Source organism: Ursus americanus, chromosome 16 (genome assembly GCF_024610735.1).
Source record: "Ursus americanus isolate L20-20 chromosome 16, mUrsAme1.1.p, whole genome shotgun sequence".
In the NCBI taxonomy this organism is placed as follows: domain Eukaryota; kingdom Metazoa; phylum Chordata; class Mammalia; order Carnivora; family Ursidae; genus Ursus; species Ursus americanus.
The window spans coordinates 63,798,384-63,824,383 of record NC_142142.1 but is presented as its reverse complement, the minus strand read 5'-3'; the positions used below and the strand labels follow the sequence as shown (position 1 = coordinate 63,824,383).

Genomic DNA, 26,000 nt, shown 5'->3' with positions numbered 1-26,000 from the left:
TGTGCCACCCAGGCGCCCCTATGAGAACATTTTTTTATGTACTGATTCAATTCCTTTATTTGTTATAAAACTATTTAGGACTTCTATATCTTCATTTGTCACTTTTGGTATGTTCTGTTATTCTAAAAGTTGGCCACTGTGTCTCACATTTTCAAATTTAGGGCATATGTGATATTTTCATTATAATTTATTTTCAAGTATTTTAAAATTTTTCTTTTGATTTCTTCTTTATCCATGAAATGTATATATAAATGCATAATTTTTAAATTTGTGAAAACTATCTATTTTTCCTATGTGAGGGTTTCTTTTTCTCGCATCCTCACCAACACTCGCTGTTTCCTGTGTTGCTGATTTTCGCCATTCTGGCAGCTGAGGTGATATCTCGTGGTTTTGATTTGTATTTTGCTGGTGATCAGTGATATTGAGCATTTTTTCATGTGTCTGTTGACCATCTGTATATCTCCTTTGAGAAATGTCTGTTCATGTCTTCTGCCCATTTTTTAATTGGATTATTTGGTTTTTTGGTTTTGAGTTGTATAAGTTATTTCTACATTTGGATACTATAAGTTATTTCTACATTTGGATACTAACCCTTTATCAGTTATGTCATTTGCAAATATCTTCTCCCATTCTGAAGGTTGTCTTTTCGTTTTGTTGGTTTTCTTTGCTGTGCAGAAGCTTTTTGTTTTGATGAAGTCCCAGTAGTTCATTTTTGCTTTTGTTTCTCTTGCCTCAGAAGACGTATCTAATTCAATTGTATTGTGATCAGATAGTCTATGAGATACATATTCCTTTATTAAAATTTATGTGCTAAACGATAAAGCAAAACTCAACAAATTTCAATGTTTCACACATGCTTGGAAAAAAGTGGACATTCTTTAAATAGTCAGATTCTATAAATGTCTAATAAATCATGCTGGATAATTTAACTTTCAAGTGTTGTTATTTATAATTTTTATTCAACCTATAAAAAATTGAGATTTCCCACTATGAGGATAGGTTTTCAATATGGCTCTTACAGTGCCTTCAATATTTGCTTTTATTTCTAAGTCTACTTCATTGTAGGTATGCAAATTTTTAACTTTTATACTTGCAAGATGAATCATACTTTCTATAATTTTGTAGAGGTCCTCTATCTCCCTACTAATGGTTTTTCCTTTAAAGCATTTTTCTCTTTCGGTTTAGTGTACCTACCCATATTTCTCTTTGCATTGGCCAGATGTATCTTCCTTCCCCTCTTGATGTCCAGTTTTTCCATGTCCTTATGTTTTAGAAATGTCTTGTATTTAAATGAAAAATAGCTGGATTAAGAAAAATCTATTTTGTAAATCTGTTTCCCCCCCTTGGTGAATTCTGTCAGTTAAATTTATTATCTTAACTGATATATATGAACTTGTTTTTACCATCTTACTTTTTGGTTTGAATTTATCTTACTTCTTTTTCCTTGCTTGTTTTTCCCCCAGTTCTTTATTTTCCTCCTTCTCTTTATCTTCCCTCCACTGGTTGGTAGAGCCTCACACTCTGTTTCTAATGGTTGTACGTTCTTGTACAGGCTACTCTGAAAATTTACAGCGTACAGTTAAAGCATCACCCTTCCGAAGCAACATCACTTCAGAATTTCTTTAAGTCTGGTAACTCCCTCCCAGCTTACATGATATTGTTGGGTGTTTTAGTTCTGCCTTTTTTTTAAACCCACAAATCAGAGTTACTATAATAGGAGAATGGGTATCCGTTTTGTTGTTCCCATTTCTTTGCTACCTCAGACCATCCTGCTAGGAAAAGCTTCCAGTCTAGTACAGACTGTCCTGACTTATGACGGCTCTGCTTATAATTTTTTGACTTTATGAGAGAGTGAAAATGATATACGTTCAGTAGAAACCATACACTGAATGTTGAATTTTGATACTTTTTCCAGGACTAGCAGCATGTGGTCTGATACTATCTGGCTGTTTACAAGATCATTTCTCACGAGCCTGTTCTAATCCAGTTCCAGGGCCTTGCACCTGTGTGCGGATCTCTCCTTATTTATTGTCACGTACGTACTGTGGCCTCACTGTGGCTCCATCTCTTTCATCGGTTCTGAAATGTCGTCAATATTTTTCAGTTATCTCCTCATCTATTATCTGTATTCCTTGTGGACGGGGCTTGGAATATATGGAGCGTCTCTCCGATTCCAGCCTCGCCCTCTGTCAGCCTCTCTCACAGTTTATGTTCTCTTTCTGCATTCTGGGAGACTTCTTGGTTCCCCACCTTCTAGGGCACGGGTCACCTCTCTCCCCGTACACGCGGCTCCCTTTCAGGCTGGATGTGGTCTTCCGCAGCTAACTCTCATCTATTGATCTTTTTATCTCAACAGTACATTTTTTTAATTTATGAAAGTTGTAGTGTTTTGTTGGGTTTTTTTCCATATGCTTGTTCATCTTGGACAATCTCTTTTACTTGTTCACTTTTGGGATTCCATCTTTATTTCTTTACATAATTGATACAGAGTCATTTTACATTCTTATCATTAATTCTTAAACGAATTCCTTGGGGGACTTATACCTCGTATGTGGTTTCTGCTGACTCCCACTCGTGATGGCTGTTTTCTTCTGTAAGATGAATTAAATAAATACACACTCATAATCAAGGATCACCAATTTGTAGAGAACTTAGGGGACCAGTGTTAACTGAGGAGTTTCGGGTCTAAGGCGGTCTCCCTACCCTGATTTCAGGACTTCTGTCTTTCAAGAGAACTCAGTGTGCAGTGCTCCTCTGTTGGCCTGGGTCCTGCGTCTGTGCAAAAACAGAGGCTGGGTGCTTACTCTCCTCACTTCCTGTAAGCACGGAAATACAAACTGTTTTATGCAGAATCTAGTTGTTTTGTAATAGGATGACAGCCAAGGTAAGCTACTCTACTAACTCACTGGAGGCAGAATTTCAAAAAAAAGTTTTTGAAAAGATCATATTATTCAGAAAAAGAAAGCCAGCTAAGTGAAAATAAGCTTATTTAACAAGAAAATTTTCACCCTTTGGGAAATTTTTATCCCGTAAAATCTTGGGTGATCTGAATAAGTACAAACTTACTCCACATTTTCTGAAATTACAGACAATCCAAATCAGGAAGAAGGTCAATATTAAGACAGAAATAAAATTCCTTCGTCCTCTAGTTTAAATATAAAATTTCTGCATCATACTTTTATTTAAGAAATAAACTAAAAAGGTCATTTTTCACGTATGCTTTCTCATAAGACACTATATTACTTTCCTGACACAGTAACAAGCATAACATATAGACACATCATTTATTCTCCTAAAATATATCAATAGCACCTGGTATATAGTGGTAATTGATGAGAATTTAATGAATTAAAATAGAATATTTCCCAAATTATCTGATAATATCTGATCATTGGATCCTAGGTAGAAAAATGAATGTTTAAATCTCATAGCTTTGTTCTTGGATAAATACACAGTAATGGTTTTCTTGATTTAAATTAAGTTTATTTCCTAACTCCGGTTTTCATAGTGAATCTAAAGTACCTGAAACAACAGAATTCCAAAATTCTGGGGAATTTTTTTTAATATTATTCCTAGGTAATCCTCCTAGTAATTCTGGTTTAGTTGGACTTTCATAATTCTTAGGGACTCTATTTTAAAAAACAATCCAGGGGATTCTGACATATAGCAGGATCTGCAAACCAGGTCCTCATTCTCTTGTACATATTGAGACAAGAAGCTGCTAATACATTCTCTGTGTTTACCTGACATAAAGTGCAACGCTCTTCCTTTAGCAAATACCTCTCACTATAATGTCCTAGGGAGAGCATCTCTGACTCTTGCAAGGAAAGAGAATGAAGAGTACTAAGCCCCTCTGGGTCTGAGAGGTTGTAAAACAATTTGAAAATAATTGATCCAATTTTTAGAAGACAGATTGTAATTAAAATCAACTAGATGACTTTGACGACTGTAAGGTTTGTCCAGGCACAACTTGGTCCAAAGCAAATTTATCAATATATTATCAATAATATGCAACTTTCAGACCATTTTCACTTAACCATGGCTTTCTCACTTTCTTGATTTTAAGTTGGATTATTTCATTCAAGTACTTAAGACTTTCCTAGACATAAAGAGTTTTAGTTTTGGGAAGTTCAGTTTTTACAAATTTGTTTCCATTTAACTTACATAAAAATTCAAGTACTTTTCCTCTCACCATTTTGGTAAAAACGAAAAAGATAAATCCCCCTGGATGTTTTGTCAACACAATGTAAAAAAAGAAATGGTTTATATTAATATTTTTTGTTTGTAGGATTATTAAAAATATTTAACGGGCACATTTTAGGGCTCAAGCATATACCAGAATGCTCTTAGAATTCATCAAATGACCTGAGATTCAAGAACATAAAATGCCAATATTGCAGTGTTTCTGAAAAAGCTAAGAAAAAAACATGGTACCTTAGCAGCAAAGGCTAGCAACACCACGTGAGGCCGGAGAGAAAAGAACTTTAGAGAAAAGGCCAACCCACTGAAATCACTTGGTATAAAAGAAACACGGATTCATTCATTCAACAAGCATTTCCTGAGTCCCCAGTCACTGGTTGCGGGCTAGATCCCTGTCCTCAGGGAGGTGCCGTTCCCCCGGAGGGAAAGAACTACAGACAAGGAGGGTGGAAAACAGACAAGTGAACACACAGGAGCTCACACAACCCCTCGAATATAAGGTCAAGTTCTGGTTCAGATGCTTGATGAACATAAAGTGGGAAGTTACCTTACATGTTTGAAACCTCTGCTTCCTCATTTACAGGAGAAAATCATAGAACCTATCACACAAGTTTGCTGGGAGGATCGAGGAAGCTAATCTTAGTAAAGCAAAAGACTGTCAGAGTCCTGCCCGTGTTTTAACATCAGCTAGAGAATAAAGTTCAAACCCTGCAAATTCTGGACAGACCAGAAAGGATGTCCTTTGCCTTGAAATCTTTCCTGTCCCATCTTCTCTCTCACTGACCCAAACTCTACCTAAGCGATCACTAGGAACTGTCAATAAAATAGGCTAGCTCCCTGTAATTGCAAAGTCATTTTAATTGCCTAGCACCAACAGCTTTTGGTCTATCATGGGTTCTTTGAGTTCTTTAAGGAAATACTGTATCACCATCGTTCTTTTTGGCTCCAAGGACAAGTCTGTATGGGAAAACATGGGCATTGAAGATTCTGAGTTGAAAAGTGACTCAGAAAGTCCATTTCTGGATGTGAAGGAACGTGGGGAACACTTTAACCAAATTTATTTTGTTTAGGTATCGTTTTTCATATGTGCATAAGAGTTACATATGACCCAAATCTGTATCTAATTAAGTATAAAGGGCTATTTCAATAGATACTAAACAAAAATATATAACATCAGGGCAGGCTACACAACTGACAGAACTTTAGATTCAATGAAACATGGTGCTTGTGGTTCCCAAGTATGATGCCTAGCACATCAAAGGAACTTAAACAAATATTTGTTGAAAGAAATTAATGCATTCTGCAAAATGGAATACAGTGTCTGGCCCTCAATGTCCCTCCAGAAGAAAAGATGTTCTGCAGAAAACATTCTGGGATTCTCACTGTGCCCGGGGATCCGCTTCTCACCACCACCAGCCACTCTTCGATCTATTCATTGCAAAATTCTTGTCCAAAAGAACTTAACATAGTAACAATAAAAACTAGTTCTATCTGTTACAGTTTAACTGCCTTAAAGAATTTCAAAAAGAGCTTTAGAAACATGTCATTCTCAATTCTTAAATGATAACCCCCAAGATGCTTTTGCTGATAATTCCCACAAAGAGATCTCTTCCCAATTTCGTGCGCGGCTTTGTGCTACGAACAAGAGATACTGGAATTTAAAGATGAAACATGCCTTGAGTAGACAGTGAGTCTTAACGTGGCTAGCCACACTGTGATTGCTTCTGGCAATCTACACTTTCAGATGAATACCACGTAAGATGCTTTTAAAAACGATGCAGATCACGCCGCGACATCTGCACTTGACCACGCCCACATCACTGCACAGAAGTGACATCATCCCAATGACAGAAACGAAGAATGAAAGAAAGCTTCCTCCTTTGTAACCTCTGCAGGGTCGTCCTCAGCTTGTGGGCCGTTTGGTAAAATTAGTAAATCATCTACAGATTAGTTAGGTTGGGTACATTCGTTATTTTCCTTTGGTGACAAAGATTGGCAGTGTTTCAAAACCTAGCTTCCCTGTTTATCTGGGTAACTGATACCACGGAGTCTTCTACTCCTTCCTGTCTTCCTTCCTCTTTCTGTCAACTACTAAGCACGTCATCTTTAGCACGTCCCTCAGCCTCTCTGCTGTGGTATCTTTTTCTTTCTTATTAGTAAAATGGGGACTATAAAAGTGCATACCTCATAGGCTTGTTGAGTAAGTAAGAAGTCAGTTAACACCTATGAGGCACTTAGAAGAGTCTCCCACATAGAAGCCGCTAAAGCCCGTAACAAATCCAGCCACTGTTTCCATTATTGCTCCACGTGATCATATAAGGTCCACAGAGATGAATGAATCAACAGATTAACTATTTCATGAAAGAAGAAGTGGAATATAAAGCTTGATCCTCAGAGATGATGATTTCAATAGAAAGAGAAGGCAGAGGGGAAGCAGACTGATTATGCTCTTGGTAACCTTCCCTCCCGTCTTGTCCGCTCGCCCAGAGCATAACGATACGATGAGCACAGGACAACACTGTTGCTTCAGAGATCAGAGCCAGTGTGTGCTGTCTCACGTCCCTATGAAAAGACAGAGAAGAAATGATGAGTGTGCTCTCCAAAGCCATGGGCCACCACGTATCCCGCTGCGTGGGATGCTGAGAGGGCAGGGACTGTGCAACCTCCCAGCTCAACAACATACTAGGTGTGTCACTGCCTCAACACGGCTTAACGTCTCTGAATGTCAGCACTGCCATTTATAAGATGGACATGACAAAGAGTCTAGTGGCCACTCAGAAAGCAAACTACATTGGAATGACAGGAAGAAAAGGACCTGCTACGCGGTAGGTATTCAAAACTGTTAGTCCCCCAAATAGATGCAAATATTTTCAAGTAGTCCTCTCGGAGACAGCAGCTCACACTCAACGTAAATAGCTCCAGTTAACATCACTTCTCCTCTTCGTCCTGGCTGAGTTCCCTGAATTAGGCAGACAACAGTTATGCTGCAACCATACATGTTGTTTGGGAATCTGTAACATTCATTTCTATATGCTTGCTGCAAACAGACATTCTATAAGAAATATGATTCAATCAATTCCAACGGCTTAAAAGTCTTGAACAGCATACCAGTTTTAGATACCCATGTTTAACTGAAATTTGGCATATAGATGAGCCCTTCTCCCTTAGTACTGAAAGTCCCAGAAGATTCTTAAACAAAGAGCAATCACAAATGGTAATTTCATCCAACTGGATCCAATTATATTTAGCATATTTTATAAAAGAGGGAGAAAAACAAGAATGGACTCAAGAAAATGTTTTCCCTTTATGATTTACTCTCTAGGAGGCGAAGATGAGTTGCCTTATGAAGTTACTTCTTATAACACAAGGAACTAACTGTCTAGAAAAAAAATGCAAATGTCTTCCTAGAGGTAAATAAACATTCTGTTACAAAATAAATGTGGGCCTTTCAGCTCATCTGTCAGTAACTCCACAACCTGCAAAGCTCACCCCCTTAAAAAAAAGTGTTCATGATAATAATCTGTTATCAGCAGATGTTGAGTACTTCAAACCAGGGGAGGTTTGGAAACAAAATGGGTAGTTTCTGTCAAGCAGAACAGACCTCCAAAGAAGAGACCCACCATAAACCCAAGAGTTGGGGCAGATGTCGATTAGTAAATGAAAAAAGGGAGGCAAGTGCAAAGATAATTTTTACATTTGCTTTTCCCCTACCAGCAGCTTCCAAACAGCAAACCCTTAACCAAAGTCTAGGTTTTTGCTTTGTGGTTATAGATGCTATTTTTTCAAAGGTCATAATGAATACCAGGGTTATCTCTGACGTCTAAGCCACTACATACGAATCCCTTTTTGTCCATATTCACATTTGAAGAGATCCTATGACCAATGGAACACCGACGTTGTATAAAACATTACATTAATAATTTCTTTCATGTAAAAGAAAAACCACAGTGCTTACAAGCTACACATTATATAACAGGTATCGAGATACACTGTGAGCACATTTGCATTGTATATATTTTCATTTTAGAACTTATTCAAGTCACTTGTATCTGGGTTCATTTTAAATATCCCCCCTTGTCTTTAATGTTCTGCAGTTTCAACATGTTTAAATGGGTTTAGTTTTCTGGTTTGCACTAATAGTGTTATACTTCATAAATATGAGAATTCACCATTTCTGGAAAATTATCACCCATTATCTATTCAAACGTTGCCTTTCCCTTGTTGTCTGTGTTCTCTCCTTCGGGGACTCCTATCTTCTTGTTCCATAACTCAATAATGCTCATATTTTTCATTTATTTAAGTCTCTGTATTCTGGATATTATCATCAATTGTGGTTAGTCTGCATTTTAACTCTCCCATTGAGTTATTTCAAAATTTTATTTTTCATTTATAGATTTTTCTCTTTGTCTTTAAAAAATTGGTCTTTTATTTTCTTAGGGTTTGATTTTTTGTTATATGTTGTCGACATTTTATACATGCCCATTTTACATTCCCTTCCATGTTTTTATATTATGTCAAGTGTTGAAGTTTAAAAACTGCTGCTGTGTCTTCCGCTGACTCTCCCCGTGGATTATATCATCTGCTCACTCCCATCCGTGGAGAACGGTTGATCATTTCCTTATGTGTCTGGTCATGTATCACAGTGAGCATTTCTTCAGCGGGCTTGCTGTTTCCTTGAAAATCCTTGGACGTCTAGGTGATTGGTACTATTGCTTAGGGACGGCTTTGTGTTTAACTCTTCGAGGACCCCCAGGAGTATTTTTTGACATGAACATTTCTAGGTCAGCAGGTGGTGTAAAAAACAAAAGCAAAAGCAAAAATTCACATGACATAGGTGCAAAGAATACAATTCTTAGAAGATGATTTACTTTTCTCTTATTAATCGGGTACCTTGTTCTCACTCATTGCTGGTGGCATTTTTCCAGCCTAACTTTTCATTAAAGGAAGGGTCCCGGTCTTAGGCGGCAGGCATGTCTTAGTCCCAGCTCCATGTCTCATCGGGAACCAAGGCCTTAGCTCCATCTCTGTTCCATGCGGACATTCGACTCCAACTTCTGTGTTCACACAGATGCATAATCCACCAGGCAGCCACCGCTCAGTTCAACACGAGCTATACTCTCACTTTTAACTGCTTTGCTTCAGACACATGGTAATAACCCTTTCTCACTGATTGATTGTAAAATTGCTTAATGTTTTGAAATCATTTTAAGTATTTTATCCAGTTTTACTGGGTATTTGTAATCATAAATTTTTTTAGATTATCTCAGTCTACTGCATTGCAAGAGCTTTTATCAACACTTTACTGTTTCATTATTCATAATCATTTAATTAGTCCTTCCCAAGCAGAACGTTAGTGGGACTATATTTCAGATATTGAGTAGTTAGAAACCCTCCACATTATTTGTTAAGTCCGGGGTTCTTCCCCATGTTCAAACGTAATGGACTAGAGACAAACTTTTAACTTCTAAGTGAAGTAATACCTCCTGGAACGTGGGGAGGACTTGGACCATTTCTTGCTAGTCACCCTTAGCCACTGATCAAAAGAAAGTGTATTAACTGGTTTCTGACTAAAAGCAGAAAAGAGAGAGGAAGGGAATCTTTTTTTTCCTAAACGTCATTTTGAATGTTACCACTTATACACTATTAAGGCCTGAAAATATGCAACTGCTCTCAAACAAGATGATTTGCCATAATTTTCAGTAGTAAAGGCCCCATGATATAAACAATGTAACATAAAAATCTTTCACATATGTAAACTATGAAATGGAATTTAGTGAAAGTCATAGAATTTATCCCACAGAAATGACAACTTGCAATAATCTGTGATCTTGTAAAGGAAAAATCTCAATGATTTGAGAACATGGTGATGCCCCTATCTGCAGTGAAATAATGCTGCCACTTTCACAAGTAATACGCCTCCCAGTCCAGGAAAATAGATGACATCATTTACATCACAAGTCAAAAGCCTAAGGAAGGGCGTTTTTGTACTCTCCACCAGATGGAAGTGGTTTTCTTTAGTTCCGTCTTGTACATCATAGGTGTGAAGTGCTGTTGTTGACTGGTTTAAAGTTTGTACTTAGTGGATTATTCAACTGGAAAAAATAAAAAACCGCACCAGAATAAACAGGGATGAAAAGTAACTATAGAATCTTTGGGAAATAATAGATTTAGACAAAACAAACTCTTCTTCTGGAATATGGTTCACTCTGTAATTAATCATAGTATCTTTGACATGATAGGGGGGTGTTCATTATGAATTGAAGCCCATTAAAATATGTGTCATCTCTCTGCCGCCCTGGTCTACACATTTGGAATGGTCTGAGATTCTCGAAGTGAGAGAGGAGAAGGCTTGTTCTCTAGAGAGCAGATGATGTCAGCAAGTGGATAAGTCAATACGGCAATGGGTCACATTCGAAGAAAGCACTGGGGAAAGTTTACAGGGCAATTTGGAATTATTACTTCATTTAGTCTCTCTCACTCTTAATTTTCAATCACAAGTTTTTAAAATCAAATCATTTTTCTCACAGACACAGTAACAAATGATTATAGGACGATCAGGTAAAAAAAATTTAAATTTTCTCTACAGGACAGTCTAATTGTTAAAAAGCAGTGTAGCTTTTTAAAGCTGCTCAATTAGCTGCAAGTGACATTACCAAATAGGTAACCCTCAGGCTAGCAGATCTCAAGTCTAAGCCAATAAAAAAAAATTCACTCATGTTTTAGACATACACTCTCAAAGCACATTTGAAAACAGCTGTATTCAGAATATCCAGGATTGATTTGTTTTCTTCCTATTTCTCTTGGCATGTATCTCCTTGCTCCTCAGACTGTGGTCCAGAGCACCGGCTCCAAGATGGTTAGATACGCAGGACCTTGGGCTGCACCTAGGCCCTACTGCCTCAGAATCCGCATTTTAACAAGATTCCCCAGTAATTCACCCGCCCATTAAGGTTTGAGAAGCACTGTGCTATACAACACACAGAAATACTTTCACTAATTCCATGTCAAGTACAAGATTTCTTTCCTGGATGATGAAAATGTCATGGAGTTAGATCATGATAATTCTTCACACCTCTGTGGATATATTAACCACTGATCTATACAATGTAAAAGGGTGCACTTTATGGTATGTGACATATATCTTAAATTTTGAAAAAGGAAGAAAGATAATAGTAAATGCTTTCAAATTGTACCCCTCATAGATGAATGGAACCAGTTCCAACTTTTTTCTTTTATCTTGGGAAAAAATTAGATGCACCATTTCCAGGCGCTCACTTCTTCCTGAGAAAGAGAACACGCCAGGCCTTGACTCTGGGCAGACCTGACCGTGGGTTTGCAGGAGCCTGGCAGTGGGCGCTGGAGTGGGGAGGTGAGCGCCCCCAGCACCCTCACCACACACAAGGGAGCTGCTTATCCAGCTGCTGCCGAGAGCTGCTCTCCCCGGGAAACCGCGTGCGGAAAGAATGTCAGGAACCCACACTACCCCATCGAGGGAAGTGACAAAGAGGCAGGAATGCTCTCTGCCAGCTGCCCCTGAGCTCCCCGGCGTGTGGGGGAGGGCAGGCTTCTCCCTCCTCCCACCCTCTGCCCGCCCCTGCCAACCCCAAACCTCCCTCGCAAAAAAATTCTGAAATAATTCTTAAACAAAATCCCGTAGTTGCTCCGAGTTCCCCGCAAACGACCTCGACCCCCTCGCCTCCACAGCGGACGAGTCTCTCGCCCCGCACCCCTGGGCGCCCCTCGGGAACGCCTGGCGCTCAGGGTGGGAAAGCCGCTGGCGCTTCCCTGTCCGCGACCTAACCCGGCGACCTGGGGGCCGGGCGCAGGGTATGCGGGGCAAGCTCGCCCCTCCACCGACACCTGCGAACTTGTGCGGGGTCTGGCAGCGGGAGGGCCCGAGCGCGCCCCCCGAGGGCAGGGACAGGCAGCGGACGCGGGGCGCGCCAGGCAGCGCCGGGGACCCTGAGCGCGGTAGCCCTCTCCCCCTCAGACCCCGAGTCTCGCGGCCCAGCCCGTGCCTTCGGCGCAGCGACAAGGGGTCTGAGCAGACGGGGAGCCGCTGGGGCTCGAGACCGACACCTGCCCATCCTTCGCGGAGTCGGTGCCTCGAGGTCAAGCTCTCCGCGGCCAACACACCCGTGTGTGCTCACAGGGGACAATACCTCGACGCGCGCGCCCCTCCACTCGCTCGGGGCCCAGCCCAGGCTCGCACGGCCCGGGGAGGGACACTCTTGTCCAGACGCGCGCGGCCCGGGCTCGCCCCCTCCCGCCGCCGCCCCCCGCCCGCGGCGCCCGCACTCACAGGCAGGGGTAGTAGCCGTAGGCCGGCCGCGGGGGCTGAGGGCAGCCGTCGTCTCCAGGCTCCGAGTCCAAGAGCAGGTAGTCCTGGCTCTCGTTGCGCCGCGCGCCTGCCCCGGCTGCCCGCCGAGGAGAGCCGCCCCTGCGGGGCGCGAACACCGGGCTCTGGTTCATGGCGCGAGCGCCCTGCCGGCAGAGGACCCGCGCTCCGCCAAGGCACGTCGGCGAGCGGATGCGCAGAGACCCGGCGCGCAGGGGCCCGCGACCCCCGTCCGACTGGCCGCCGGCGGATCCGCGCGCTGGGCACCAAGTTGAGGCGGGGGTTCTGGACGTCTGTGGTTCCGAGCTCTGCGAGCGGCTCCCAGGCCGGCCGGGGGAGAAGTCGCCACTCAGGGGTCACCAGGGGACCTGGCCCGAGCGCGTCCGGTGAGGGGACCCCGCGGGGAGGGGGCCGGGGCTCCGGGGCGGAGCGAGCGCGGGCGGGGCGGCGGGCGCAGCGGCGCGGGCGAGCGCGGAGCGGAGAGCGGGCACCCGGCGGAGGAATTACCGCGTCCGCCGAGGCCCGGCCTCGCTCCCGCCGGCCTCCCCCGCGTTCTCCCGGGGTCCCTACCTTTAGAGGGATCTGAACCGGCCTCCGAAGTCAGCCGGTCTGGCCGCCGCCACTTTCGGGGCCGGGAGAACCCTGAACTAGGCGGAGCCACACGCGCGCGCTCCTGCCTTCTTTGCTTTTCCCTTTTCCCTTTTCTTTTTTCTCTCCTCCCTTTTCCTTTTCTTTTCTCTTCTCTTTTCGTCTTTTCTTCCTTCCTTTTTCCCTCCGTCTTTCCTTCTTTGATTCTTTGGTCCTTCCTTCCCTTCCTTCCTTCTTCTTTCTCCCCCTAAGTCTTCTTATTTGGAAATGATACAAATTGAGAGCTTTCTAGGAAGGTTCCTTTAAGATTCTTCAAGAACCAAAGAAACCTGGTTTGATTTTGTTTTAAAGGACAAGAGACTTCCTCCAGACTGTCTTCATTTTCTTAGGGCATTTTCTCTCCCATTCCCAACCCCTGAAGTTATTGTAACTCTTTACTTTAAAATGAGCAAGGTTCTGTGTTCCCAACACCAGATGTTCCCAGTTCCTGAGCAAACCAACAAAAATAGGCGTTTTCTGAGGATGCGATAAAGAGGGCAGCAACCTGCTTACTTCAGAGAAAACCTTCCCTTCCGTCACTGCTAATGCTGAAATTATTTCTCTGCCAGATGTTTCTTACATTTCTAAACTGTTTTTAATTTTAAGATATAGTTTTAAATTCTGATTTAATCTTCACAGATGTGAGAACTTAAAACTTCTCAGCAAGGATAAATCAGTATCTATAGTAGTTCAAGAAGCAGTCAGTTAGGAATCCATTGATTCATTTATTCAACAAATATTTAATCAATGCCAGCTGTGTACCAAGCACCATTTTAGGATTCAGAGGCAAATTAGCCTGATAAGGGCCTGTCTATCTTCTCAGTGCTTTCATGCAAGAAAGGGAACCAGAGATTAAACAAGCAAATGAGAAGCATCAGACACAAAGTCCACAATGAGAATAACACTGATGTGATAGTAACGGGGGACTGTTTCAGGTTAGGTGGTTAAAAGAGGCCTCTCCAAGGAAGTGCTGGTTAAGTAAAGAGCAGGGCGAGGAGCCAGACGTGAAAGATCAGAAGCCCATTACGGTCCGAGTGAAGAGAGCCAGACTGTCTGAAATCCTTTGCTTCCCATGAACAGGTGAGTAATGAAATGGATGGTGGAAGTGTGACACAAGCAGTCAACTTGATAGAGGGTGAAAAGAGGTCACAAATTCAGTTTCTGGGTTTGCCAGCACACTAGAAACTAAAGCTCGGGAGGGTGGGAACCATTGCAGCCCGAGGGCCTAGTTCTGTATGTGGCGCAGGTATGTGGGATGGATGGATGGATGGATGGATGGATGGATGGATGGATGGATGGAGTATAGACCAAAAAAATGCAAGAACACTCTTGACCACCAAAAGTACATTTACCCTGAAAAACCTCAGTCATTCTGAAGTGTATTGTTCCTGATTTAAGAATCTCCTTTTTTGATCTCTCAGTATCTGGAGCCATGATTTAAAGTTTTTATTATTTTCTGGTAATTATACATAGCAATAAGATACTCTGCTTGAAATGTGTTTGTTCATGGCAAATGCTATCTGTGAGAACACAACAGCTTTGATGCTTGAATGAATTAGTTAATAAATGTTTAACTTAAACAGCACCAAGGCAATCTGTTTGGAAACATCAGGAGCAGGAAACAATTTAGTGGGGGAAGTAATATTCAAATGTTTTTGACCTGACTCAAATTCTATGAGTCAAAGCAAATTTGGCAACGACTGATGGTGTTAGTTGAAGTGTTAGTTCTTTAACTTAAAAAAAACACAAAAATTGAGACAGAACTACTTTGTTGTTCTAGTTAGTTGAGCTGTTGTTTGTGCCGTTTCTCATCACACAGCTTTTCATACTCAGGTAGCAACCTTCACACTGAGAAAGCTATTACAGTAAACTGATGCTGTGATATCAGTTTGTCATCTTGCAGCTTAAGACACGCTTTTCTCTATTATCTGACATACAGTTGGTACTGGACCAGTGAGCCCCCTCTCTCCCCAGAGGCAGCTGTTCTGTATGCGGGGCTGGAAGGCTCTGAAGGAGTTTATGAGGAAGCACAAAGAGGATCGGGTTGGAGTCTGAAGATCTGGGTTCTTGTTTTAACCATTCCCCTAATGGAAAGTTTGTGATTTCAGACAGCACACTTAATCTCCTGCTTCATTTATTCATTGGTAAGTGATAGATAATTGTTGAGGACCCCTCCGTCTCTTTCTGCATTGTATGCTTATCTATGAAGTTTCGTCTCTTCAATTACATTTAAAAACACGGTAGAACAAGGTGACAACTGCTCAAACTGGTAACATGTCTTCATCAAGTCCAGCAGTGTCGCGTAGATGTGGACCAGAGGAGACGGCTGAGTGAAAAGATGACAGTTCTCAAAGTGAAAACTGCTGGACCAGTGAATAAACCCTGGCTCTCACAGACGTGGAGTGTTCCACAGACTCACGTTCCATGTGCTCGTGTCATGTGTTTACAGTATTGAGATGAAACAGACCACTCCGTTGTAACTCCAAGACACGGGGATGAACGTGGGCTTTCTTCTCTACCGGGTGGGAGGGACACCTTGCTACACACATCGGCACTCTTTGATTCATTACTGGTTAATTTTACAAAAACTGGCATAACTATTATAACGGCATTTTGAAAAGTCAACTGAGGCAAAATGAATAAGAAAAAGGGTTGTCCTCTAGAAGGTCTCAGGCTAGGAGCCCAAAGGCAAAGAATACAGTTACCACTGGCCTCAGGGACAGAGGTTGGGAAGGCCTTGTGAGATGCTTATTGACTCAGGAAGGCGCTAAGAAGGCGCTCCGTGGAAGACCGGGGCAGCTGCTGTTGCTGATGGGAAACCACAGACACAAGAGCTTTTCTGGGAAATGCAGTTTGGGGTTAGTTGGCCGACAGCTACAGATAATAGTTGCGTCAGGAAATCATCTGCATAATTTAAAGCATGGAGCCCCTGCGTCCTGACTCCTAACACATAGAATCCATAGGGCAAAAACAAAAACACCCCACAAGCTTCAGAAGGCCTGAGCGTCTCTGAGCGAAGGTCTGTAGATGAAGGTTTGAGGCCGATACCATCATTTTTAAAGTAATGGGGTTGTAATAATTACTATCTCTCTGACAGCTAAAACTTTATTATGTTAAACATTAGAAACATTGTGTGAAACATTAGCAACCTATTTTAATTTTTGCTGTAACTTGAGCTTAAATAGATGTCCAGCATCCGAACATTATTAGATGAGTGTTTTGTGTAAGCACTGGGATTACATGGCTTCACTTAGGACAGGTCATGTTGGACTGAATTAACTTCTCATGGGTAGAGTGATTAGAATGCTTTCAGTAAACTACTGACCAAGGGCATCGTGTAATATACTTGGCAGCAAGATTAGCAAGTATGGACTGGGTAAGAGAGGAGTGGTTCATAAACAGTTGGAGACGGTTGAAAGCACTGAGTTATGGGGTGCTGTCTCCCAGGCTCAGTAAATGCAGACAAATCAAGAATGAACAGAACCGCCATTGTACGTAGTTATTTTCCTATTACTGGGAGTATTCAAATACAGCCGGGACCTCAATTTTCTACATATGCTGTAAAGTGAATGAATGTTAACTGTGGCAAATTCAATAAACACCAAGATTCTTGGAAAAAAAGTACAAAATTCAAAAATTAACCATCTCCAGGGATCCAAAATGCACAGTTGATAAAAATCAATATATTTTCCTAACATATGTTTTTTTAAAAAACTTAGTAAACTAAGAATAACAGACACATCATTACCTTGGTGAAGAAAACCTATTTCAAATAAAGGAGAAATACCAAAGATGCTTCCATTGATGTAAGGAATAAGATAAAGGTGTCACTATACATTACTATTACTCATTAACTAAGAACTTCTACAAAAGCTAAATAAGACATGATAAATAAGAGGAAAAGTTTGAAAAAGATCCTAAACTTATTAGTTTAGAGATGATATAATTGTCTACTGTAAAAAAATTAAGATTTTTAACTGAAAATTATTAAAACCAAGGAGTAAGAAATGTGTTTGTAGCAATGTTAGAGTATAAAGGTAAACAGAAAATTCAGCAGTTTTCCTATATGCTAGCAATAGCCAGTCAAAATATGGTAAAGTCTACAAAATACAAAATAAATAGAAGTTTAACCAAGAATTGTACAACCCATGTAAAGAAAATTATAAACTTAAAAAAATGAGTCATAGTCTACACAAATTATATATTTTATTGATGGTTTGATGAGACCAGTGTTAAATTTATAGATTAATTTGGGTAGAATGTAGTGTTTTCTTTTTTAAAAGATTTAATTTATTTATTTGACAGAGCACAAGCAGGGGGAGCAGCAGGCAGAGGGAGAGAGAGAAGCAGGCTCCCCCCTGAGCAGGGAGCCCGATGCAGGACTTGATCCCAGAACCCTAGAATCATGACATGAGCTGAAGGCAGATGCTTAACTGACTGAGCCACCCAGGCATCCCTAGAATGTAGTATTTTCAATATTGTCTTCCCCATAGGGATGGGTTTTCTCTATTACTTATTTTTTCTGAGAATAAATGTGAGAAAAGCAAGTAAATTCATTTTTAGAAAGCAGTGAAAAGAACTGCTCTATAATACATTAAATGATTTAGTAAAACCACAATAAATAGATGGGTATTCACAAATTAGAAACATTAAAAGAATATAATAGGAAGTTCAATCAAAGACGTAAGGATATAAAAGATTTTATGGTAGGATAAAGGACATATCTTATTGGGGGAAATGAAGCTATACTGAATAAAGGGAAGAAGGTAAGATATTTCTGTCTCCACCTTTGCCATAAAATAAATGGGATGCATTAGGAAATTGAATGTAACCTTAAAAACCATAAAACCTCTAGAGAAAGAATCAGGTGAACTCTTTTTTTGAAATGTGTAATCTTCAGGTTGGTAATGCCATTCTAAGCATTCACCAAAAGCTGAAACAATACAGAAAAAGACAGGATTGACTAATAAAAGCAAAAACTTACGTCTTCCGTATTAAATTGTATACACACACACACACACACACACACACACACACACACACACACACCCTTTAAGAGTTGAGCTAATACCACCCACCCAAACCACCTGATGCTTGGGGGTGTTCACAGAAGATGCAGTTGGAAGTTCCAGGTTTCCTGTGGGCTCATGGCTGCTTTGGCAGAACCCGTCTCTCAAAATTTAGAAAATTTCTTTCCATTTGATTCCAGTCAGCTTCATGTGCCAATAATTACACACATTTTTGGGGGGTTTGTGTTTCTTATAGTTGCTGTGCTCGGTTACATTCTGACACCACTCTCCCTCCCTCACCTCTCCCAGGCGCAGCCCCAGCCCTCCCCCCACCCAGGCTGCAGGGGAGCCCCTCGCCCTCAGGGCTCCTCCACCCGGACGGGCGCAGCCCCCGCCCCCTGACTGCTCGCGAGTTTACCCGCGAGCAGCGCAGCCGCCCCGTGGACCGGACGCTGGACGACGGAGGACACGTTTCCTGGACCCGTGAGGCGCCAGGACCTCACGACGTCGTGCGCTACTGTCCGGGGGCGAGAGCGGCGGCCTGTGCGCCCCCAGCCAGCCCTGCACGGACGACCCCGCCCCGGCCAGGGTGCTGGCAGGCTCGCCCGCAGGGCTCGGAGCGCGGCCCCCGCACCTGCCGTGAACGTTCCTACTTGCAATGGCTCCGCCGCGGGAAGCGCCTCAGGTGCGGCGTCTGCGCCGCCGGACGCGGTGGGCGCGCCCTCGTCACTCCGCCGCCGGCGCCGGGAAACACTCCTGGTCGGTGGGTTCAGAGGCCTGCGGCTGATTTCTGAAGAGAAATCGGTGCGGAAGGGCACGGAGAGGACGTGACCCCCGGGCGACCCCCGAGCTCCATCCGGGCACCCGAGGCCGCTCACCCCGCACACCCGGCCGCACCTGGAGGGGTCTGTCTGCCCGAGGCTGCTGAGGACCGAGGCCAGCTGAGGCCTGGCGGCGACCCTTCCCGTCCCCGCGGCAGGTGCGGGTGCTGACACGTGCTGGGCGCCAGGACGAGCCTGCAGGTGAGTGTCCTTTTGGTGTCCCCGCCGTCGTGTCCACGTTTCACCTGGGAAGCTCCTGAGCTTCCCAACCAACAACCTCACGGTGTCAGAGCGTCTGATTGTTAGAAAATCCAGTCACAGCAAAGCGCGCGCACCACATTCGTGGTTTTCCGGTCCCTTCGATGCCCAAACTGCAGGTACCGAGCTCTCATTACAGCCTTTTCTGGGTAATATTCCTAAGGGGTAAATTAACATTTACATACTCAAACTCAAAACAACATTTTAAACACAATCGCGGGTTATGTATGTCGATGCAGTTTCAAATACCCCTGGCGGACCGTTGTCAAACAGGAAAGTTTATTGTGACAGGATTTGGTTTTGCTGTGGTAGGAGTGTGGTTTGACGGATTATCTCTTTCTTTGAAAATTTTTATCTTGAAACAATTTCAAATAAAAACTTATGGAAGAGTGTCTAGAAAGTGGAAAGAACTCACACCTACCTTTCACCCAAATTCACCAACTGTTATATTTTTATTTATATCTCATATTTGGTACATCACCATCTCCCTATATAGATACCATTACATTTTTTCTAGTCCATTGGTAGGAAGTTGAAGATTTCATACCCATTTACCCCAAAATATCTCAATGTGAATTTCCTAAGAACAAGGGTAGTCAGATACAGCTATCGTAGCCAGAAATGTTAGCATTATACAATTCTCTTACCAATCTCCCGTTCTTAATCTGACTTTGCACATTAGTCCAAGAATGTCCTTTTTGGCAGTTTTGTTTGTTTGGTCCAGGACGCAGCCCCAGGTCACACAGTGCATTCACATGGCAAGTCTGCCTCGACCCTTTGATCTGGAACAGTCTTCACTGGGGCCTTGGCATGTTGAAGGCATCGGGCAATGATTTCTGTGGAAGGGCCCTCGTCTGGGTTTGTCTGACTTGTCTTCATCCTGAGCTGGAGGTTACACAGGCGGGCTAGGAGAACCAGAAGCATGACGTCATACCCTCCTCTGTGCACGGTGTCTGGAAGCCTGTGATACGACTGTGTCCGTGAGGGCTGGTGCTCACCCTGCTCTCTTGGTTAAGGGGTACGCTCCTGGCTCCTGCTGTTGGGTTATTGCTTACCTTGTGATTAATAAGTAATTCTCAGAGTGATACTTCGAGTCTCTGTGAAGAAAGACCTTGTTCCTAGCCAAACGTACACCCACGAGTTTTAGCATCCACGGATGATTCTTGCTTGAAACAATTATTATTACAGTGGTTACGAAATAGTGGTATTTCTAATGTCATTATAACTTCTATATTCATTTGCTGGTGTTCAACTCTAAGAACCTCTTTTTTCCCTTCCCCGCTCATTCGTTTTTCATGAACTTGTGTATTTTATTCAAAGTGTTATTATCCATTATTGTCATTATTTATTTTGATGTTCAAATGGTCCTAGATTTGGCCCTTTTGTGTGGGTCTCTTTAAAATCATTACTCCATATCAGTTTATAAAGATTCTCTTCAGTCTTCTTTCCTGAATAGATGGTGCAGTACTGCATTGTTCAGATCAGGGATTGGCAAACCATGACCCCCTGGCAAAGTCTGACCCACCATCTGGTTTTGCAAATGAGGTGTTATTGGCACACGTTGCATTTGTTCGCACGCTGTGTAGGACTCCTGCAACCACAGAGTTAAGCACAAAGCAACAGACACGGCATGGACCAAAAACTACAATCTGGCCCTTTAAGGAAAATTGGCTGTCCCTCGGTGAAAATGATTCATAATTTGTTCAAACAATATACAATGTATCGTATATATTATACATTCAATATACAGTGAATGACCTTATGCGTCTGTGTTTTCATACTGTTGGAGGCGCATCTTTAGGGTAAATTCCTAGAAGGAAAACTGATAGATCAAAAGCAAATCCAGACTTTCTGAGTTTCTTGAATCTAAAAACCTGTCCCTCAGCACACTTGGATAAAACTTAGGAGACTATGTGTTCAAATACTTTTTTCTGACCCGTCCCCTCCTCTCCTTCCCAGCCTCCAGATCCACAGATTCCTAAAGCTCCGCTTATTTTCTTTCACTCTTGTTTCTTCGTCCTCTTCAGAGTAGATGTTCTCTGTTGGCTGTCTTTACGTTCTCTGCTCTCTCCCTCTGGCATCTGAATTCTGCTATTAAAACCATGCAGTGACTTTAAAATTTCAGATGTGATGTCATCCTACTGTGTGTCTATCAACACTTCCCTTCACCGTGCGTGGCGGTAGCAGTCCCTTGGAAACCCTTGTCTGCCCATCCAGTCTGCATCATTCCTGCTTACTGTCTTTCCCTTAGAGATGGGTCACATTTTCTTGGTTCTTTACTGGGAAGACTCTGCAATATTAAGTTTTGGAGACTCTGGAAAAGTCTGGTATTTTTTCTTTCAAAAGCAATTTATTTGACTGAAATTAAATTGTAGACTCTTCCTCCTGTTTGGCAGCTCAAATCTCAGGTCAGTCCCTGCATGCACAGTTCAAGGGCCAGCCAAAGTCTTGACCACCATTTAATCTCATAATAGGAGAATTTCCCTACTCTGGCTCTCTTTCCAAGAATCTCCCTTGACTTCCCTGAAATTGCCCTGACTTCTGTCCACAAATAAAAGCTATAAAAGGGAAAAATTAACCCCAAGTGGTCCCTTCTTCAAAGTTTTCTCTCAAGAAATCCTGACTAAAGGATTCATTCACTCTCAGTGCCTTCATGTATGTTTTGTATTTTGCCCAGAGTTAGTCATTGTTGAACATGGTAAGTTTGGAACATACAGAAATTTAATCTGTGATATAGAAATAGGCACATGATAGCTGAACTGGGAAAAACCAAAGACAAGGAGATGATCTTGAAAGAAGCCAGTGGAAAATGGCACATTATTCGTAGGGAAACGGCGGTTCGATGAAGGGAGGATTCTTCCTGGGGGGGGGGGCACGTTTGAATCTTACCAAATCTCGGTTTTGAGTCCTAGTTAGATGGTGTGGGTGTAGGGAGACTTAACCCTTCTTAGTACTTGTACGATTTTATCTTTATGTCTATATATCTGGTCCATTTGGAGTTTATTCCTGTGTGTGGTATGAGAGATGGATTCCCTTCTATCCTCCTCAGCAACATCCATTAAAAACTTCACTCTGGGGGCAAATGGGTGGCTCAGTCATTAAGCCTCTGCCTTGGCTCAGGGCGTGATCCCAGCGTTCTGGGATCGAGCCCCACATCGGGCTCCCTGCTCCGCTGGGACCCTGCTTTTCCCTCTCCCACTCCCCCTGCTTGTGTTCCCTCTCTTGCTGGCTGTCTCTGTCAAATTAAATAATAAAATCTTAAAAAAAAAAAAAAAGAAAAAAACTTCACTCTGTCCCAGACTTTCTACCACCTTCGTCAGAGACTCACTCCAGACTTGCTATTCTATTCCATTAATATATTTGCCTATTCATATATGAGTTCCAAACTGTTTTAATTATAGAGGATTTATGATATATTCTAATATATTGTCCAGCCAGTCCCTTTTCTTAGCTTTTCTCTTCTGTATTTTCCTAGCTATTCTTGTATGCTTATTTTTCCATATGAACTTTGGTATCAATTTTTCTAACTCCATAAAAAAAATGTTTGCTGGTATTTTTATTGAGATCACATTAAATTCATAAATTAATTTAAGCAAACGTGACATATTTGCCACTCTGAGTTATCATATCTGAATACAAGTGTTGTCTTTTCTTAATGTATTCATATCTATTTTTGTGTCTTGCAGAATTGTTTTAAAGTTTTTTTCTTGCTAAGCACATTCCTAAGTTTAAACATTTTTATCCTCTTATTTTAAATGTGGTGAACGTTCCATTATATTATCTAAATAGTTATTTTGCTTACAAGAAGTCCACTAATTTCTATGTTCTTTTATATCTGGATACCTTACTGAATTCTTTTCTTATTTTAAAGAAAACATGAATTACCATTTTCTAGGAATACCATCATATCATTTGAACAAGAGAGAATTGTCCTTCATTTTTTTTCAAATTCCTATGACTGTAGTTGTTTCCTGTCTAATCCCATTGGTTAATGACACCAGTGCACTGTAAAATAGTAGATTAAATTTATACATTATGTAACTACATACGTGTGTGTGTGTGTGCATGTGCGTGTGTGTGTGGAAGAAAATACTCATCAGGGGCGCCTGGGTGGCTCAGTCAGTTAAGCGTCTGCCTTCAGCTCAGGTCATGATCATGGGATCAAGCCCTGCGTCAGGCTCCACGCTCAGTAGGGAGTCTGCTTCTGCCTCTCTCCCTGCCCCTTCCCACCGTTCATGCTCTTTCTGGCTCACACTCTCTCTTTCAAGTAAATGAGAAAGAAAATATTCATCAATTCCTGTTTTCTGGAGGTTTCTCAATTTTTTTTTTAAAGAGGGTTTTCAGGCAACTATGGAGATAACAATATGATTTTTCTTCTTAGATTTATTAATATATTAAATTACTGTTGAGCCATTTTTGCTGTACCAAAATAAATCCCAATTGATCATTATAATATTACTTTCTAATATGCATTATTTTGCTCACTAATATTTTTTTATTTAGGATTTTTGCACCAATGTTCACAAGAGATACTGATCTGTGACATTCTTTTTTTGTGCTATAAAAGTAGATGTTTTGAAAATCATTCAGTATCAATGAAAGGGATGTTTATGGGAGATAGTTTTGGTGCTTAAAAAACTATGTTACTTTTTACAAAGCAGATATTGGTTAATAAATAAATTAGGTGTTTGGTGATTAGGAAGTTATGTTTCAAACATTTTCTCCCATAACATGTTAGTTCATAAACACTACAGATAGTTTTGAGTAAGTTCTTTACTGCGTTTTAGTGACATTTTAGGAAATTGATGAGGGTTTGGCATTAACACGAGGGTATTATAATTTCTTTTCTCTGTTTAAAATAGGCTCCTTACTCACTAGTAAGTGACATTTTGCATAAAATGTCATTTTCCCATGGACATAACACTGATGTTATGTAACAGTTCTCAATAACAAGACCTCAGAATGCATGAAACAAAAAGTAATAGATCTAAGAACAGAAATCCACTATCTCAGAGATTTTAATAGGTCTCTTTTCATATTTGATATAGGACGTCTTTCTTTATTAAAAGATATGGGAAATTTGAACAGAATTGGCAAACTTGACCCAGTAGTCATATATACAACAACGCATTGTAGCCCGGACTAGCAAACTGGGCCAGATTGTGCCTGTGCCCTGGTTCTGAATGAAATGTGATCTAGGAATGGCTTTAACATTTTAAAAAGAGTTGTGAAAAAAATAAAGATAAGGACACACGTGCTACAAAGACCATACACGGCCCACAAACCCTCAAATGTGTGTTATTTGGCTATTCATAGGAAGTTTGCATAAGACAGACTACAGAATATATTCTTCGTAAGTACACCCGGATTATTAAAATATCAAAGAGGAGCTCATAATGGAAATTGGAATGGGGTTTTTAATAAATGATAAAAATGCGCTGCATCCACTCGTAATGTGTTCACCAAACCCTGTTTCATTTTCCTCTTCCTGAGCGTGTAAGAAAGAACATTTGTCAGATTCTTCTGCCATTACATCGGGGTGTTGTGCCCGGCGGTGAGGGGTTCTAAACATTTCTGCACATTGACTGACTCTCTTCCAATTCATGTATGAGACCTATTCCCCTCACCTTGGATTGGGGTCAACGTTAAGGACTCATCTGTAGCCATGACAAGGCAGCAGCGGAATAACGGACGACCTCCAAGGCAGAGTTTGGAGAGGCCTTGCCGTGCCCACTCCATCCTCTTGGGTCACTTGTTTTTGGAGTGACTCTACAAGAAGTCCAGCTACCTTGAGACCTCCATGCTCTGGGGACTGGGCCACGGGGAGAGGCTCCAGTAGGTACACCTGACCCAGCTGGACGCCCGGCTGACCCAGCTGGATGCCCAGCTGACAGCTGGCATCAACAGCCAGCCGTGTGTGCAAAGACACTCCTGAGTTCAGCCCTTAGTCTTGAAGTGACTCCCAGCCGTTGAGTCTTACCGAATACCTGATTCTCAGAGTGAGTGAACGAAATAAAACTGTGATGTCGAGCCACTAAGTTTTGGGGTGGTTAGTTACACAGCATTAGTAACCAGGACGCTAACCAGTGGAATGGAGGTGGGAATTAAATATGCCATTTCTAGACCAGCCACAAGCCCACCTTACTGCTAAATTCTCTTCCACAGTGACTGTCAGTGATGCTTGACATCTCTCTAAGACGGAAAGAGCCTGCAACCTCGAGTAACCACCTGGAGGATACTGGCCAATGAGAGCTACTTGACCCACCTTAGACTCCCACATGAGTGAAAAATAAATCTTTCCTGCACTGAGCCACTAATATCAGATTAACAGCCTATGCCATCTGACGAACACAAATGCATTCTGTAACTTGAAGGCTGAAATAAAGTAAAATGTAGAGGAGAAGTTAGCTTTAAGTTAATGTTACAAAAAGCAGAGTGGTGAAACTTAGGGACCTAAGGCATCCATCTCAAGGTGTAATAAAAACAAAAGCAAAGTAAACCCCCAAAAATGTGGAAGAAAAATAATAAGAACAGAAAACAAAGGAATAAAATTCAATGATAAAAAATATACGATTAAAAAATCCAAGTTTTCTCAATCAATGGAATTAGTAAACCTAATGTAAGACTTAAAAAGAAGAGAAACGACAGAAGAAAGCAATTTCTAGAATTGCAAATGAAGACTCACTGCAGATCTGGATGCAGGAAGCAGGCTGGTGAGGGGAGGTAAGATGGGGGAGGGTGTCCTGC

General features: G+C 41.8%; 1 protein-coding gene across 2 annotated transcripts in view; it reads right to left on the bottom strand.

Moving 5' to 3' along the window:
- TRPC6 (transient receptor potential cation channel subfamily C member 6) overlaps window positions 1–13,318 on the bottom strand; it is a 108,874-nt gene extending 95,556 nt beyond the window's left edge. For both annotated transcript variants that reach the window (XM_045797629.2, XM_045797630.2), the window contains exon 1: window positions 12,503–13,318. In XM_045797629.2, coding sequence (XP_045653585.1) covers window positions 12,503–12,672 — 170 coding nt within the window. In that variant the 5' untranslated portion in view covers window positions 12,673–13,318. The remainder of the gene's footprint in view (window positions 1–12,502) is intronic.
- Window positions 13,319–26,000: the final 12,682 nt, after the last annotated feature.